Source organism: Antechinus flavipes, chromosome 5 (genome assembly GCF_016432865.1).
Source record: "Antechinus flavipes isolate AdamAnt ecotype Samford, QLD, Australia chromosome 5, AdamAnt_v2, whole genome shotgun sequence".
Lineage (NCBI taxonomy): Eukaryota > Metazoa > Chordata > Mammalia > Dasyuromorphia > Dasyuridae > Antechinus > Antechinus flavipes.
Window position 1 is genome coordinate 268,715,140 of NC_067402.1, and position 14,402 is coordinate 268,729,541.

General features: G+C 39.2%; 2 protein-coding genes across 6 annotated transcripts in view; one reads left to right on the forward strand and one right to left on the reverse strand.

The window, feature by feature from the left end:
• Positions 1-3,022, reverse strand: part of FGD6 (FYVE, RhoGEF and PH domain containing 6) — a 166,397-nt gene extending 163,375 nt beyond the window's left edge. The window contains exon 1 of the mRNA XM_052000846.1: positions 2,930-3,022. Coding sequence (XP_051856806.1) covers positions 2,930-2,957 — 28 coding nt within the window. The 5' untranslated portion in view covers positions 2,958-3,022. The remainder of the gene's footprint in view (positions 1-2,929) is intronic.
• A 572-nt stretch (positions 3,023-3,594) lies between these two features.
• The window catches only part of VEZT (vezatin, adherens junctions transmembrane protein), a 105,806-nt gene continuing 94,998 nt past the window's right edge, over positions 3,595-14,402 (forward strand). For 3 of the 5 annotated variants that reach the window (XM_052000852.1, XM_052000849.1, XM_052000851.1), the window contains exon 1: positions 3,656-3,733. In XM_052000852.1, coding sequence (XP_051856812.1) covers positions 3,698-3,733 — 36 coding nt within the window. In that variant the 5' untranslated portion in view covers positions 3,656-3,697. Of the gene's footprint in view, positions 3,734-14,402 lie in introns of all 5 variants that reach the window. The other 2 variants (XM_052000847.1, XM_052000848.1) reach the window with 1 other exon arrangement.

Here is a 14,402-nt window from a genome sequence, read left to right on the forward strand (position 1 = left end):
CTTTTTTTCTAGTTTTTGATTTCTCTCCCATGATTTTTCCCTTTTGTTCTGATTTTTTTCTCCCAACATGTTTCATAAAGAAATGCATATTTTAAAAGTTAATATACATGTATAATCAGGAAAAAAATATTAATTTAAAGAAAAAGAAAATCCCAACAATGAGAGGGCAAGGACTTAGCCTGATGCTTTTTTGGCTCATGAACTAATATTATTAATCCCCTTTTATAGATGAGCAAACTGAGCCTTAGAAGGTTAGATGCCTTATCCACCCACAGCTAATAAAGTTCTGAGGTGGGGATCTAAACAATCCATCAACAGGAATGTAATAAGCACCAGCTAGGTACTATGATAAAGTAAGACAAGGAGCTCCCCTACTTTTGCCTTGAACCCCAGGTGTTTCTGGCAAACAATAATAAACAAACAAGACAGAAAACAATAAAGGAGAATTGCTCCCAGTATCATGTTGATTCTTTGCTTTTATACACTGCCTTTTTTTTTTTTTTAAATGCATTGCTTATAACTTTATATGTACCATCTCAATGGGGGAGGGAGGGTTGGGAAAGGAGAAAGAGAGAATGTAGAACTCAAAAGTTTTAAAAACAAATGTAAAAGAATGGTTTGCATGTAACTAGGATAAATAAATAAATAAATGCGCTCCTTAACATTATTCTAAATCCAGGTCAAAGGAAGTCTCACCTGTTTATCAATGATATTGGGCTTTTGTGCATTTTTCTTACTAAAATAAAACAACCCCCCTCCCCCAACAATGCTTATAAACAGATCTGGGTGAACCACTCGTTTGTCCAGAAGGGGAAAACCTTTTAAAGGTCTTAAATAATTTTGTTGTTAACTCTAAAACACACTCTACGGCAGCAGATCAACACAATATATCACTCACTCTATAGAAATGATTGGGGGTAGGGGGAGCAGATGACTAGCTTTTCCATGTTCCTCCTTCCAGCACAATAAAAGAAACCTCCTGACCCAACAGATGGGCTGAACAAAAAGATGTCTCACAGCTTTCTCTGTATCACCATATAAAACAATTGAGTAATAACTAAGTTAAACACAGGAAACCTTTCTATTTTTCAACATGGAAAAAAAAAGTGCTTGTGGATTTTCTGTTTATGAAGCTGATAACATTAAAATACACACATAGGCACATGCACCCAAAACATGTCACCATTGCAAACCACCATCAATGAGCATATCCTATGAAAGTGTTTAAAATCTTCTGTCTGCTCTGTATGTTACCTTGCCTAAACGAAAATGTAAATACTATTACTAAAGACATTAATGTTTTACAATTTGGCATGGTTGAAAAAAAGTTGGAAGCCTCTTGATTCCTAATCATTAGGGTTCAAATTATTTTTACTGGTACAATAATTTTTTTAATGACCTAAAGCTTTAATGACTTAACTAGTTGAAGGAAAAACTCAAGTTTTCCATAAAGTGAGAGTCAGTAAGAGAATTTTTACATACATTCAATTGTCCCAACAGTGTGCTATTTTATGTGAGCTATTTCATAAACTGTCAAAGGGGAAATGTCTGAGAAAACTTCTAGGAAAAGGAATAGGAATAATAGGAATAACCTACACGCTTAGCAATGTAAAATGCTGTGACTTTTCATGCATGCTCTTAGCTAATTAAAAAAGAAAGCTCCTATCTAAACTCAGATTTCTTCTAGACAATCCGATTACACCTGGCCGTGCTAAACTCAAAAGTATCCTTACTTCTGAGATAACATATATCAGAAAAGGCAATGGGGCTGAGATGGTTTCCCATTTCCTCGATTTTAAACAAAAGCCAGGAGGATCAGAGAAACTTTTCACCTGATACGTTACGGTTGACTTTAGAAATAATGACTTTGAAGTAAAGAAGCTGGAGAGATGTTTGCTGAATTTTATCGCTCAACTGAAATTTTATCTTCAAAAGAGCATGCAAACTTTTTTTCTTGAAGGGGGTGAAGGATATGATCAAAATAGTGATTTTAAAAAATTAACTTGCATTTAAAAAAAAATTAATTTTCTAATTAAGTTGCAGAGCTTCTCTGAGCTCATTTCTAGAAATGCTTTCAAAACAATGCCCAAGATAATGAAAACCAACACCAAAAGGCAAACTTTTGCCTAGATCCTTAGCAGCAGCCACGTACCTGCAAGTGAAATGTTTAAGAATATAAAAAAGTATCACTGAAACTAGTCATAGAAAAGCTAACATTTAAATAAGGAAATAAAACAAACAAAAAAGGAGCCATCTACAATCCCTTAACAGGAGCCAAAAGTGATTGCATTGTTTTGACTGGGAAGAGTTCCGAGGGATAATAGATTTAAAAGCTACAGATATTGACCCGGCCCCTAGTCCCAAGCTTCTCAGGTTAAATGGGGTGTGGAAAGTTACAAAGTCGAAACTTCTCTCCTCTGCCGATAAAAGTTTCTGGTCTATGCCGGAGTTTCCCAAGACTCCAGCAGAGGAAAGACAGGGAGTGAGCCTTCCCGTCCTCCCAGCACAACTCTCTCTTATAATAATGTTTTCTGGCTAGGTTGCGCACAGGGAGCGGTCCTCATATTCCAAAGAGGAGCCCCAATTGCAATCCCCCAAGAGTTCCGAACGGACCAAGGGCCAGCCCGGGGGGCTCAGACCCTAAGACTGTACAGGCAAGACCCAGGAGATGCCCCGGTGTTGCCAACAGCCTCGCTCGGGAAGGAAGACCATTGTATTCCCTTTGGCAGCGGAATCCCAGTCAGGTCAGCACTTGCAGATGTCCTCTCGGTGCCTGCGCTGGCTGATCTGGGAAAAGGGCAGGAGCAGGAAACTCAAGGCTTCCCAAGTCGCTCCCGGGATTCAAGATTCAGCTCGTTACCGACGCCGGGTACAGCAGCCCTTAGTTACAAAGTTTCCAGTGGGACGAGCGCAGTCTCCAGGCACTTACCGGCGCTGGAATTCATGATTCCTCCCATGCGGGCTTTCTCTCTCTCTTCTTTTCTCTCTCTCTTCTCTTTTCTCCCCACTGCCTTTTTTTTTTTTTTTTTAATTCCTCTTTAATCCATGGTTTCCAGTTTGGAGGGTGCAGGAATCGAGACCCGCCGCTTTCGCATTACGTCCGGCAGCTCGGGAGCGCCGGTACAAAGGCAGCGGCCGGCTCCGGGGGCTCTCCCGACGCTCGCCACCGAGCCAGCCGCCTGGCCGGCCTAGGGGCAAGGAGTGCGCGAGCGCCCCCGAGCCGAGTTCCCCGGGAAGGTTCCGAAAGCCCGAGCGCCTCTCCGACGAGCTATCGGGGAAGGTTCCCAGAGCGCCAGTGCGTTCCTCCCTCCCGGCCCCCACCCCCGGCGCGTGCGGGCTCCAGCTGGCTTTGCTCCGAGGGAGGCGTTCCGAAGTGACGAGCGCGCTCCCCCGGCACGCGCTCAAAAAAGAAAAAAAACAAAAACCCCCACAATCACGAATCCCGGACCTCTCAGCGCCCCCTAAGGGCGGAAGATTTAACAGCTAAACGTCCAGCCCAGGGGAATCTCAGGATTTCAATCATTTGTTCGCCCCCGCCCCTCGGCTGGCCGGAAGAGAGGAACGCAAACCGCGGGACATGCTGGGAGATGTAGTTCAGCACCCCTTTCGAGCCAGCTCGGGGCCCGCACGTCCCGCCCCCCCGGGCTGACGGACTTCATTTCCCATCGTGCCGGGGCGGGTGGCATGGCGGAGAAGGATGACACCGGAGTTTGACGAAGAAGTGGTGTTTGAGGTAGGGGACGATGGAGGCGGCGTCGCTCCCCCAAGCGGGGGCTTGCCCCGGGGTCGACACGGAAGGGTGTGCGGGGCCGGAGGCCCCAGAGGTCTGGGCGGGGCCGGGCACGGTGGGGCGGGGAGGGCTGGGCTGACAGGTGTGAGGGAAGGGCGGCACGCCTGTACCCTTTCCCCACCTCGCCCGAGGCAACCCGAGTCCGAGGACCCCACCCGGCGTTTCCCTAGGTCCGTCTCAGTTCTGCGCGCCCCCGGCCTTCCCCCAGCTCTGGGGGTCCTGGACCACCCCAGCTATGCGCGCCCCCGAGAGCCCCGCCCTCCGTGCCCTCGGGCCTTCCCTCAGCTCCGGGGACCCTTTACTACCCTTAATTACGCACGCCCCCAAGAAACCCCTCCGCAGATATGTGCGGCCCTAGGCCTTCTCCCTGCTCTGAGCATCCTAGACCACCCTTCGCTATGCGCGCCCCCAGGAGCCTTCCCTAGTTATGTGCAGCCCTAGGCCTTCTCCGCTGAGCGCGCTCCCTGGACCTCTCCCCTCCCCTCTAGGAAGCGCCCCCGGACCTTCTCCCCAGCTCCCGGCATCCTAAACCATCACCAGGCAGGTCCGCTCCAGCTTTGCGCTTCCCCCGGTCTTCCCTCCGCTCTGGCTATCCACGGGTCCCACGGGATCCTCTCCACATGCAAGGATGCTGGGGGTGAAGAGATCCTTGGGGACTGAGGATGCTTTTGGAGAAGCTGGTCCTCTGTGCAGGGAGGCTACTGTTACTGGTAACAGTCTCTGGTAGCAGTCTCTGCAAGCAGCGTGTATTCCATAAATGCGTGTTAGGTTAAAATGTAACTGGGAAATGTCAATAGAATAAATACCACACTAGAACATAGATACCAGTATGTGGTTTTCTGAGTGTGTATGCGCTGGGTTTAGTAGTCTGTGGAGAACACACACACACACCACACACACACACCCCAAAAAAAGAAAAGAAAAAGATAACACTTCCTCCTCTATACACCTTGCAACCCAGAATCTATGGCCTAGGGTTGAGTCTGAGGCTGGGAGTGGAAGCAATTAAAACCTCATTTAAAACCTCTGCTCTTGGTGAGCTCTGGAGATGCTAATAGAAAAACAAAAAAGCTCCCTGATTTTCTGATTCTTATATTCTGTTGGAAAGCTCTGAGGATTGCTGCCTTTTTTGTCCCTGGCTTTCAAAGTTTCTGGGGAAATATGTATGAGATTAGTACCTCTGGAGTTAAGGCTTCTTGAATCCATTTTTTTTTTAAAGTGTGTCCAAGGACCCAAGAAAGTGGGTCTCTGGAAGTGAATGTGTTAAAGGCATCTTTGATATAATAAAGAAAAAAAATTGAAGCCAGATCTTTTATTGCCAGTTTCCCACTAAACATAGGCCCAAAGTCTCCTTTTACAGCCAGATGTTTTAAGGTATATTGACGATCTCAGTAAAGAATCTTCATTTGGCTATTAAGGACCATCAGCTCCAGCATTTGAGTACTAATACTCATAAGGCTTTTTCTTAATATTTTATCTTTTCAATAATTTTCCAACGAGTCAGACAATTGATAAATGTGTGCCTATTATGTAACTACCACTTACAGTACAGCAAAAGCACTCCTGATTTTTTTTAATACATTGCACCCTATCATAGATATGAGTAATAAATAAGATTAAAGGTCAAGTTTTAGACTCTGTGTATATATGCATGTATGGTTTAATACATTTTTGCATACTTGCAGAAAGCAAAGTTAAAATTATTAATTGTAGTTTAAAGGATATATAGAATTATTAGAATTGGTTCTAAAAAGATCAATAATATATAGGCTGTAGAAATAGGATCCTAAGCATTTCAACTCAAGGATATCCATTCATTCATTTACTTACTTAACAGTAAATCTAAATATATTTATGTTCTGTTCAAGAATTCACAATTTGAAAGATATGAAGAACTTGGAGAAATTTCAGCGAACCACTAAGAATAATTAAAATTGAGAAAGTCAAACCTGTGATGAAAGAAATTGGAAATGTTAGCTGGAGAAAATAGACAAAACTGGCAGAGAACAATAAATATAGATTTTAAAAAATTACTGCACAAAAATGGCTATTAATTGTCATGAATAAAACAAGCCATTAAATAAAAATTTAAAAATTTTATACTACCCACAAAACAAGGCATTTGTACTAATGCTATGTGTAGCATACCACTCCTGAACCTATGAATTGAACTAAAATAACACCATTACTCACATGGATAGTGTGTATGAAAAGGTTCTAGAATTTTCTTTCCTGAGCATCTTTTTAACTTAAAAAAAATTTTTTTAAATGCATCCTTAGGGCAACCCTGCTTTAAGATAGAGCAATGGGCTAGATAGAAATGTCAGACATGGGACCCACAGCACTCTTCCCCCATCAGATTGAAATGTAATTGGGAAATGTTTAACAAAATAAGTAAAAATGCAATGGAGCATAGATGTTAATTTGCGGTTTTCTAAATCAGTATGCAACCAGGGTTTGGAGGCACTCTAGTGGTCCCTGTTTCTATTTGAGTTTGAAACCATTGAACAAGATTATCTCAGTATCTATCTGATAAAAATAAAAAATCAAAACAAAGAATTCTGATTTCTTAACAGTAAAATCTATATACAGATTCTGTGTGTGAAGAAACCCAATTATAATTTTTAAATGAATAAATAAATTTGGTTTTGGCTGAGAAAATGGTAGGTTTTTTTAGAGTTTTTAAATCAAATTACTAGAGAATTTTGTGGATAAATTAGATTTAAAATAATGCATGATGTTCTAATGTTTTGTTTTTATTCAAGTCCTAGTCAGATGTCTTTGCTGGGAAGAAGGTAGGTTCATATGGCTATGCAGTGTCAGCAAAGCTCAAGCTCTCCTCCCAGATAGATGGACTTTAAACATGGGGCCTAGCAAAGACTAAATGACTGTCTTTTGAGGACCACCCTGACTAAATTTGGAGAAGCTTATTCTAGAATGTTGACTTCCTGTTAATTAAATTTTTAATCATAGCATCATTTAAAGACTACTAAAGCATAAAGGATTTGGTTATAGATAGTAATAATGTCAGTGAAAACATGAATCCTTGAAGTACTGATGAACTATCAAGTATAGGAGTCAGGCCACTTTAAACCTAGCTCAGTTTAGGCTAGAATTTTCATACCTGAAATTTTTTTTCTGAAATTACTTAGAAAAGTTTGCATACCCTTTGATCCAGCAGTGTTTCTATTGGGCTTATATCCCAAAGAAATACTAAAGAAGGGAAAGGGACCTGTATGTGCCAAAATGTTTGTAGCAGCCCTGTTTGTAGTGGCTAGAAACTGGAAAATGAATGGATGCCCATCAATTGGAGAATGGCTGGGTAAATTATGGTATATGAATGTTATGGAATATTATTGTTCTGTAAGAAATGACCAGCAGGATGAATACAGAGAGGACTGGCGAGACTTACATGAACTGATGCTAAGTGAAATGAGCAGAACTAGGAGATCATTATACACTTCGACAACGATATTGTATGAGGACATATTTTGATGGAAGGGGATTTCTTTGACAAAGAGATCTGAGTTTCAATTGATAAATGATGGACAAAAGCAGCTACACCCAAAGAAAGAACACTGGGAAACGAATGTGAACTATCTGCATTTTTGTTTTTCTTCCCGGGTTATTTCTACCTTCTGAATCCAATTCTCCCTATGCAACAAGAGAACTGTTCGGTTCTGCAAACATATATTGTATCTAGGATATACTGCAACATATCCAACATATAAAGGACTGCTTGCCATCTAGGGGAGGGGGTGGAGGGAGGGAGGGAAAAAAATTGGAACAGAAACGAGTGTCAATATAAAGTAATTATTAAATAAAAATTTAAAAAAAAAAAAAAGAAAAGAAAAGTTTGCATATAGAACCAGGAGAACATTGTACACAGTAACAGTTAGCAATTGATTATGATTGACTTGGCTCTTCTCAGCAATATAATGAATAATCCAAGACAATTCCAAAAGACTCATGTGAAAAATACTATCCTCATTCAGAGAAAGAACTGTGGTGTGGGCTCTGAATGCAGGTCAAAGGCAGATTATTTTCTCTTGGAGGGGTAGATGGGGTGGGGGGGTTCCTTTTATTCTGTTTCTTCTTTTACAACATGACTAATGTAGAAATATGTTTTCCATGATTGCATATGTATAATGTATATCTGTTACAGAAGCAACCTGCTAGTGGCTGCTGGGGACCTAATTCCCTAACCAGCAGAATAGATCCCTTTGTGTGAGAGGATGATAATGATACAAGGAGACTGAGAGGCAGTTGCATTCTCTGACCTCTCTCCTCTTCCCTCTTGTCTCCAATTTATTTCATTCCCAATTCACAAGCAACATCCACATCAGTAAAGGCTTATTTGCAATTCCTTCAAGTGTGTTATGATTCACAGCTGTGGGAGCTTTTGGAGAATCCACCTACCCCTTAATGGTACAGTCCCCTGCTTTCTGGGCTTCACACTTAGTCATGGTCTTTAACATATATCAAGAGTATTTACTATCATGAGGAGAAAAATTTGGAAATCAAAATCTTATAGAAAATGAATGTTGAAAATTGTCTTTATAGGTAATTGGAAAAAATAAAATACTTTTAAATGGGGGAGGAGAGAAAAGTTTATCAATTACTGACTGGTAATTTTAAAAGAATCTGTTATTTTATGTGGAAAAAACTAGTATAGAAACTTCCTCAGAATCAAATAATTTGAGAGTTGAAAAGGACCTCACTGGTCATCCATTGCAGGCCGTACCCAAAAGGAATAGTTACTAGAACATACTTGACAAATGGTCATCTAGTTTCTGTTTGAAGATCTCCATTAAGGGGAAAATCTATCATCTGGAGGCAGCCTCTTCTATTTTTAGACTGCTTTAGTTGTTGGAAAGGTTTTCCTTGACATCAAGCCTAAATTTGCTTCTTTACACTTTTCTCCCATTGCTACTAATTCTGTCATGTAGGGCCACTGAGTCAGCACTGAAATATTTCTGTTAACTTTTAGTCCTAGTGATTTTGGGACATTGAGTGATAAGGTAACTTGCCTGTGGTCACACAGGTAGAGTTTCTCTTTGGTCACTGCAACAATGCTATCTTTTAATAAAGTATTATAAATCTCAAATTCAGCTATTCTCTTTTTGAGAAATGCATTTGTTTTCTAATAATAATCACCAATATTTATATAGTGCTTACTGTGTGCTTTTGAATAAGCAGTTTGATACGATGAAAGGAAAATTGATTTAGGAAATGAGAATCTCAGCCTTCACATTATTAACCTGAAAAATTGAGGATGGTAAACCTGATGATTACTGAAGGGTTGTTTTTTTTTTTTCCCTAAGTGTTTTATGGATCTGTTGGAAATGTTATTATGACTACATTGTTCTATCCAATTTTAAAAGCTTGAGTGATGGACAAAGATTTCCTAGTAAGAATAAGAGCTAAATGAATGTTTACAGTCTGAAAGATTGTTCTTAATGATCTCTCTCCTCTCTCCTGCCACTGCTGCTATAACAGTAGAAGGGATACCATTCAAAACTAAAAGCAGTTTTGTATTTTTACATGTTTCATGAGATTGTCATAGGCAGTACTTAAAAAAAAAAAAACTATTCATTTTGTTAAGATCCGAATTTTCTCCCTTCACCAGTCCCTCCCCATTCTTTAAAAAAGTGAGCAATAATACCCATTGTACATGTAAAATAGTGTAAAACACTTCCATAATAGCCATGTACCAAAAAAGTAAGAAAAATAAAGTGAAAAAATATCCTTCAATTTGCATCTTGAATTCATCACCTCTCTCTGAAACTAGATAGTATTATTCATTGTCTTAGATCACTGTATTGAGCAGAATAGTCAAGTCTTTCATAGTTGATCATGATTACAGTATTGCAGTTAGTGTACAATGTTCTCTTGGTTCTGCTTATTTCACTTTATCAGTTCATGTAAGTCTTCCCAAGTTTTTCAGAAACGATCCCCTTTGTTATTTCTTATAACATTCCCTCAATTTCCAAATTTTTATCACCACAAAGAGCTACTATAAATATTTTTATATAAATAGATTCTTTTTTTTTTTCTTTGCTATCTTTGCGATACAGACCTAATAGTAATATTGTTGGATCAAAAGGCATGTACAGTTTTATAGTAAAGGACAGTATTGTGGTGATCATTCCCTCTGTGCTTGGTTAGACAATGTTTGGTTGCATATATACCGTCTTTCTGTTAGAACCTATCAGAATCTGAATTGTATTGGCTTAGCCTTTGAGAATCCAGGGTCATCTCTGTACTACATGCAAATAGCACTGCTCTAGAGGTTAAAAGGACATTATCAAGGGTCTACCTATGGGGAGGAGGGGAGATGTGGGAATAGGATGATCTTGTATCTCAGTTGAGAAATAATAAATTAAGAGTTTGAGTACTACCTTTATATGTGCATAGTGCTTTGAATGGTTGCTATATGGAAATATTCTTGAATAGATTCAGAGTTAAAAGGGTAATGTCAGAGTTGGAGTAGGGATCAGAATCACATAGGAGGAAAGGACAGAACAAAGATAACAGTCTTGAGAAAACTAAGGAGACAATAAAGAAGCACTTCCCTGCCTAGGAAACGTTCTTGTTATTAAGCTCAGGAGAACCTCCACCTAAGCTGCAGAAAGAACTGTGAGCTATTGCTGCTGAGAGAAGAGAACTCAAGAGCTGAATCTTTACCTCAAGGGAGGAGAATCGAGCTTGGAGGCTGTAGGCTGGTGAAGTTAACTTGAATTTCTGATTGAAATCTAGCATTCTTAAAGGAGCATCTAGAAAAAGAAATGATGACCACAAAAAAACAGCATGTCCAAGAAATGTCAGACAAGCCTGATTTTCTTTTTTGACTATTAAACTGATAGATCAGTGAATATTATGATTAATCTTCCTAAGCTAGTGCTGCCCCCTCCAGTAGTCTTTATACTTTTTACATATTTCCTTTCCTCGATAGTCTGATACACATGATCCCCAGTTACAACGACCTTATTATTCCTCAGAAAGGACAGTTCATCTCTTAACATGGCTGACTGTCCCTCATGCTTGATATATTCTCTTCCTTTTCACTTTTGCCTCCCGGCTAAAATCTCACCTCCTACAAGAAATCTTGCCCAACCCCCCTTAATTTTAGTATCTTCTTTCTGTTGATTATCTCCATTTTATCCTGTCTATAGCATGTTTGTACATTGTTTGCATGTTGTTTCTACTAAATTGTGAACACTTGAGACAAGGGACTTTTTACATTTCTTGTACCCCTAGCACATGGTGGGCACTTAATGCTTATCAAGCAACTACCTGATTTTATTAAAGCATGTGATGATTTTTCATCCTCTTTTTGAGGACAGAATGGAACATAGGCTAGATATTACCAGCAGTCAGTGGAGGCAGAACTAGCCAACAAGTCATTGATCAATAGTGTCGGGAAAACCCAGTGTGGGAAAAGTATCTGGGCAGGGAAAATGATGGATATTGTCAAATGTCACAAGGTGATCCAGAAGATTGGAGACTAAGAAAAAAATCATCAGATTTGACTATTAAAAGATCATTTGGATTTGGATAAATCATTTTTAGTTGAGCAACAAATTTGGAAGCCAGATTGCAAAGTACTGAAGACTGAAAGAAAAAAATTGAAGCAGCAAATGTAGGTGACATTTTGTAGGAGTTTGGTTGAGAAATAGAGAAGCATCATGGGGTAACAACTTGAGGGGATGGTGGTGTATAGTGAAGGTTTTTTTGGGGGGGCGGGGTTGTTTGTTTTTTGTTAGTTTGTTTTTTTAAGAATACTTAAGAATTATTTGTTAAGAATTGTTTTAAGAATACTTGTTGATAGGGAGAACCTGTTAATCAAGAAAAGGGCCAGAATGAATGCAGATGTATTTGCTGGAGAAGATAGGAGAGAATGAAATCAACTACATATGCAGAAAGGGAGAAGTTCCATATGGTACATCAGCCTTGTGTTATATAGCAGTCAAGAAAAACGATGTCATCTTCATCCGCATTCATAGGCTTGTTTCTAAAAGTAAAGAGGCCTGCTGGAGCTGTGTCCTGGCCAAATCATTAATGTGGCACTGTGTTCATTTTGGACATCATATGTTAGGAAGGACATAAATAAGCTGAAGAGCATCCAATCGAGGTTTGCCAGGCTAGCAAAGAGCTTGATGATGAGGATTGGCTGAAAGAATGGGACTTGGTAGAAGTGGGGAAGGGGAATGTAACACATGTGAAGACAGATGTTTGAAGGGCTCTCTTGTGAAAAAGAATTAAACTTATTAGTGTTGAGCTTCTCCTTCACACTATCTGCCAAGAGGAAGGATCTGGAAGCCAGAAAACAACAGGAAGCATTTATTAAGCATTTATTCCACATGATGTGCTCTCCATCATGGTAGAAACTGCCAGAATTGGTATTTGCCTGATGTGGTCTTCTGAAAACCTGGATCACCTCTCAGCTGAGGCATTGTAGCAACACTCCAATGAACGATCACCTACTCTCTTCTCCATTTCCAAGTGTTCAATGCACTTGTCAGAATCCCACTGGTCCTCCAGGGCCCAGAACTGGTGCTTTGCCTTCCTGGGTCTTCCAAGTTGAACATGATCTTTCCCTCTTCAATACTCACCAGACATTTTTTTTCTCCTGGATGTCTCCTGAACCTATTACATTTTCCCCTATATTAGTTTGTGTTTGTGTGTGCATGTGTGTACATGGTTTTGATTCTATTAAATTGTAACTCTTAATATACAAGTTATTATATAGCTTTTTATTTATAATATATACGTTATATTATATAGCTATTTTTGCATCCCAGAGCCCAGATCAATACTTTTTTTCCCCCCTGAGGCAATTGGGGTTAAGTGACTTGCCCAGGGTCACACAGCTTAGACATGCTAAATGACTGAGGTCACATTTGAACTCAGGTCCTCCTGACTTCAGAGCTGGTGCTCTATCCACTGCGCCACCTAGCTGCCCCCAGATCAATAATTTTTCACATTTCAGATGCTTCATGTTAAATTGCGTTTTAACTGATTTGATATAGAATTAATGGTTTAACAGTGAAATCGCCAACACTTAGAAAAGTATTTCATGTTTTAGGGATGCTTTTTGTTTTAACATAGGTTTTTCTGGAAATAGCTCACCTGTCCCAATGCCCATTCAAATATCCTCCATGACTCATTATCACTTCTAAACCAAAATCATTTAAAGCTCTTCCCTGTCACCTCCAGCTTAATTTCAAATATTTATTAACCAATGTCCCCTTGAACACACTCTCACTGATGGCAAATCTGGCTTATAAAATATTGCCCAAACTTAGTCTGCCGCCTCTTGTTCCTATGACTTTATTTTATACAGTGCTATCAATAGGCTATCTCTTGAACAGAGCAGTGTGTCTTTAGAGTTTTACCATCCCTAGGAAAGCCTTAACAGCCCCATCCACCCCGAATTATACAGGATTTTAATTTCACAGTAGTATACCTTTAAATATGTATCTTTTTGTTTACTGCTTTTTCTTGGTTTGCGTATTCACCAAGTTAAATCATTGCAGAGTTTTCTAAACATATTTTTCATTGATTCTTGAATGATCATGGTGCAAGTCTTTAATTATCAACTGAATGTCACATGGTACCCAACTTTTAAAAAGTAGATTCTTAATGAATATATGTTGATTCATTGAGGGCTTTCAAAGCTCTTATTTTGTTGTCTCTAATTAAATGATTATAAGTACCAAATTTCAGAATTACCTTGCTGAAAGAAAAGATATTTCCCTCCACTACAATCCTCTCTATTGTCTGTAGATCAAGCAGGGTAAACCTGGGTTCTTAAAGACTGCTACAGTGCATGGCTAATCCAGTCATGTTTGAAATGGGGACAGGGCAGCCTAGCCACGTTCAGATGCTTGGGCCACAGCATATAGAGATAAAGCTCTGCATCAGTGGAAGAAGAGGCCACACTAAGGAAGTTACAGATTTTTTGAGGGTTTTAACAGTTTTTCTTTAAAAGGCTATATATGTGTGTGTGTGCTTTTAAAAATTATTTTGTTTTCCTCATAATCTATATCCAAGAAAAAACCTAGAAAAATAATATGTGAGGATGGCTTTCATAAAACATCTCTATTTGGAGGAATATTATATTACCTGTTTATTAATGAAATGTCTTCAATCATCAGAACCCTGTTGCTAACATAAGTAACTGACTACTAAGCGTAAGCAGTTCATCTCCCAAAATTTAACATGAAATTACATATTTAATTTGTTTTCTTTGGCAAAGTGAATCTCTTTTTGAAATTTTAATACTTTTTGTCTTCCATTTCCAAATTATTTTCTTTGAGGCATTAAAATACTTGAATTTATAAAGTTTTTAAAACTAACATTTCAGAGGGTATTAAGTATCTTTCTGCTGTTGTTTCCTCATGTGTGCTTTCAAATTTCATTTAATAGAATGCAATATCTTATTTATGATTGTAGACAGTGGCTTTGCTATATTCTAAATAATATCTATTATATTATTCACACCAGTAAAATATTAAATTATGTTTAAAACTTTAAAGAGTATCTGTCTGTTCTTTTCACATTTTATGTTAATCAGATTTTTCCATTAGGGCCGTATATTGGGAAAAAA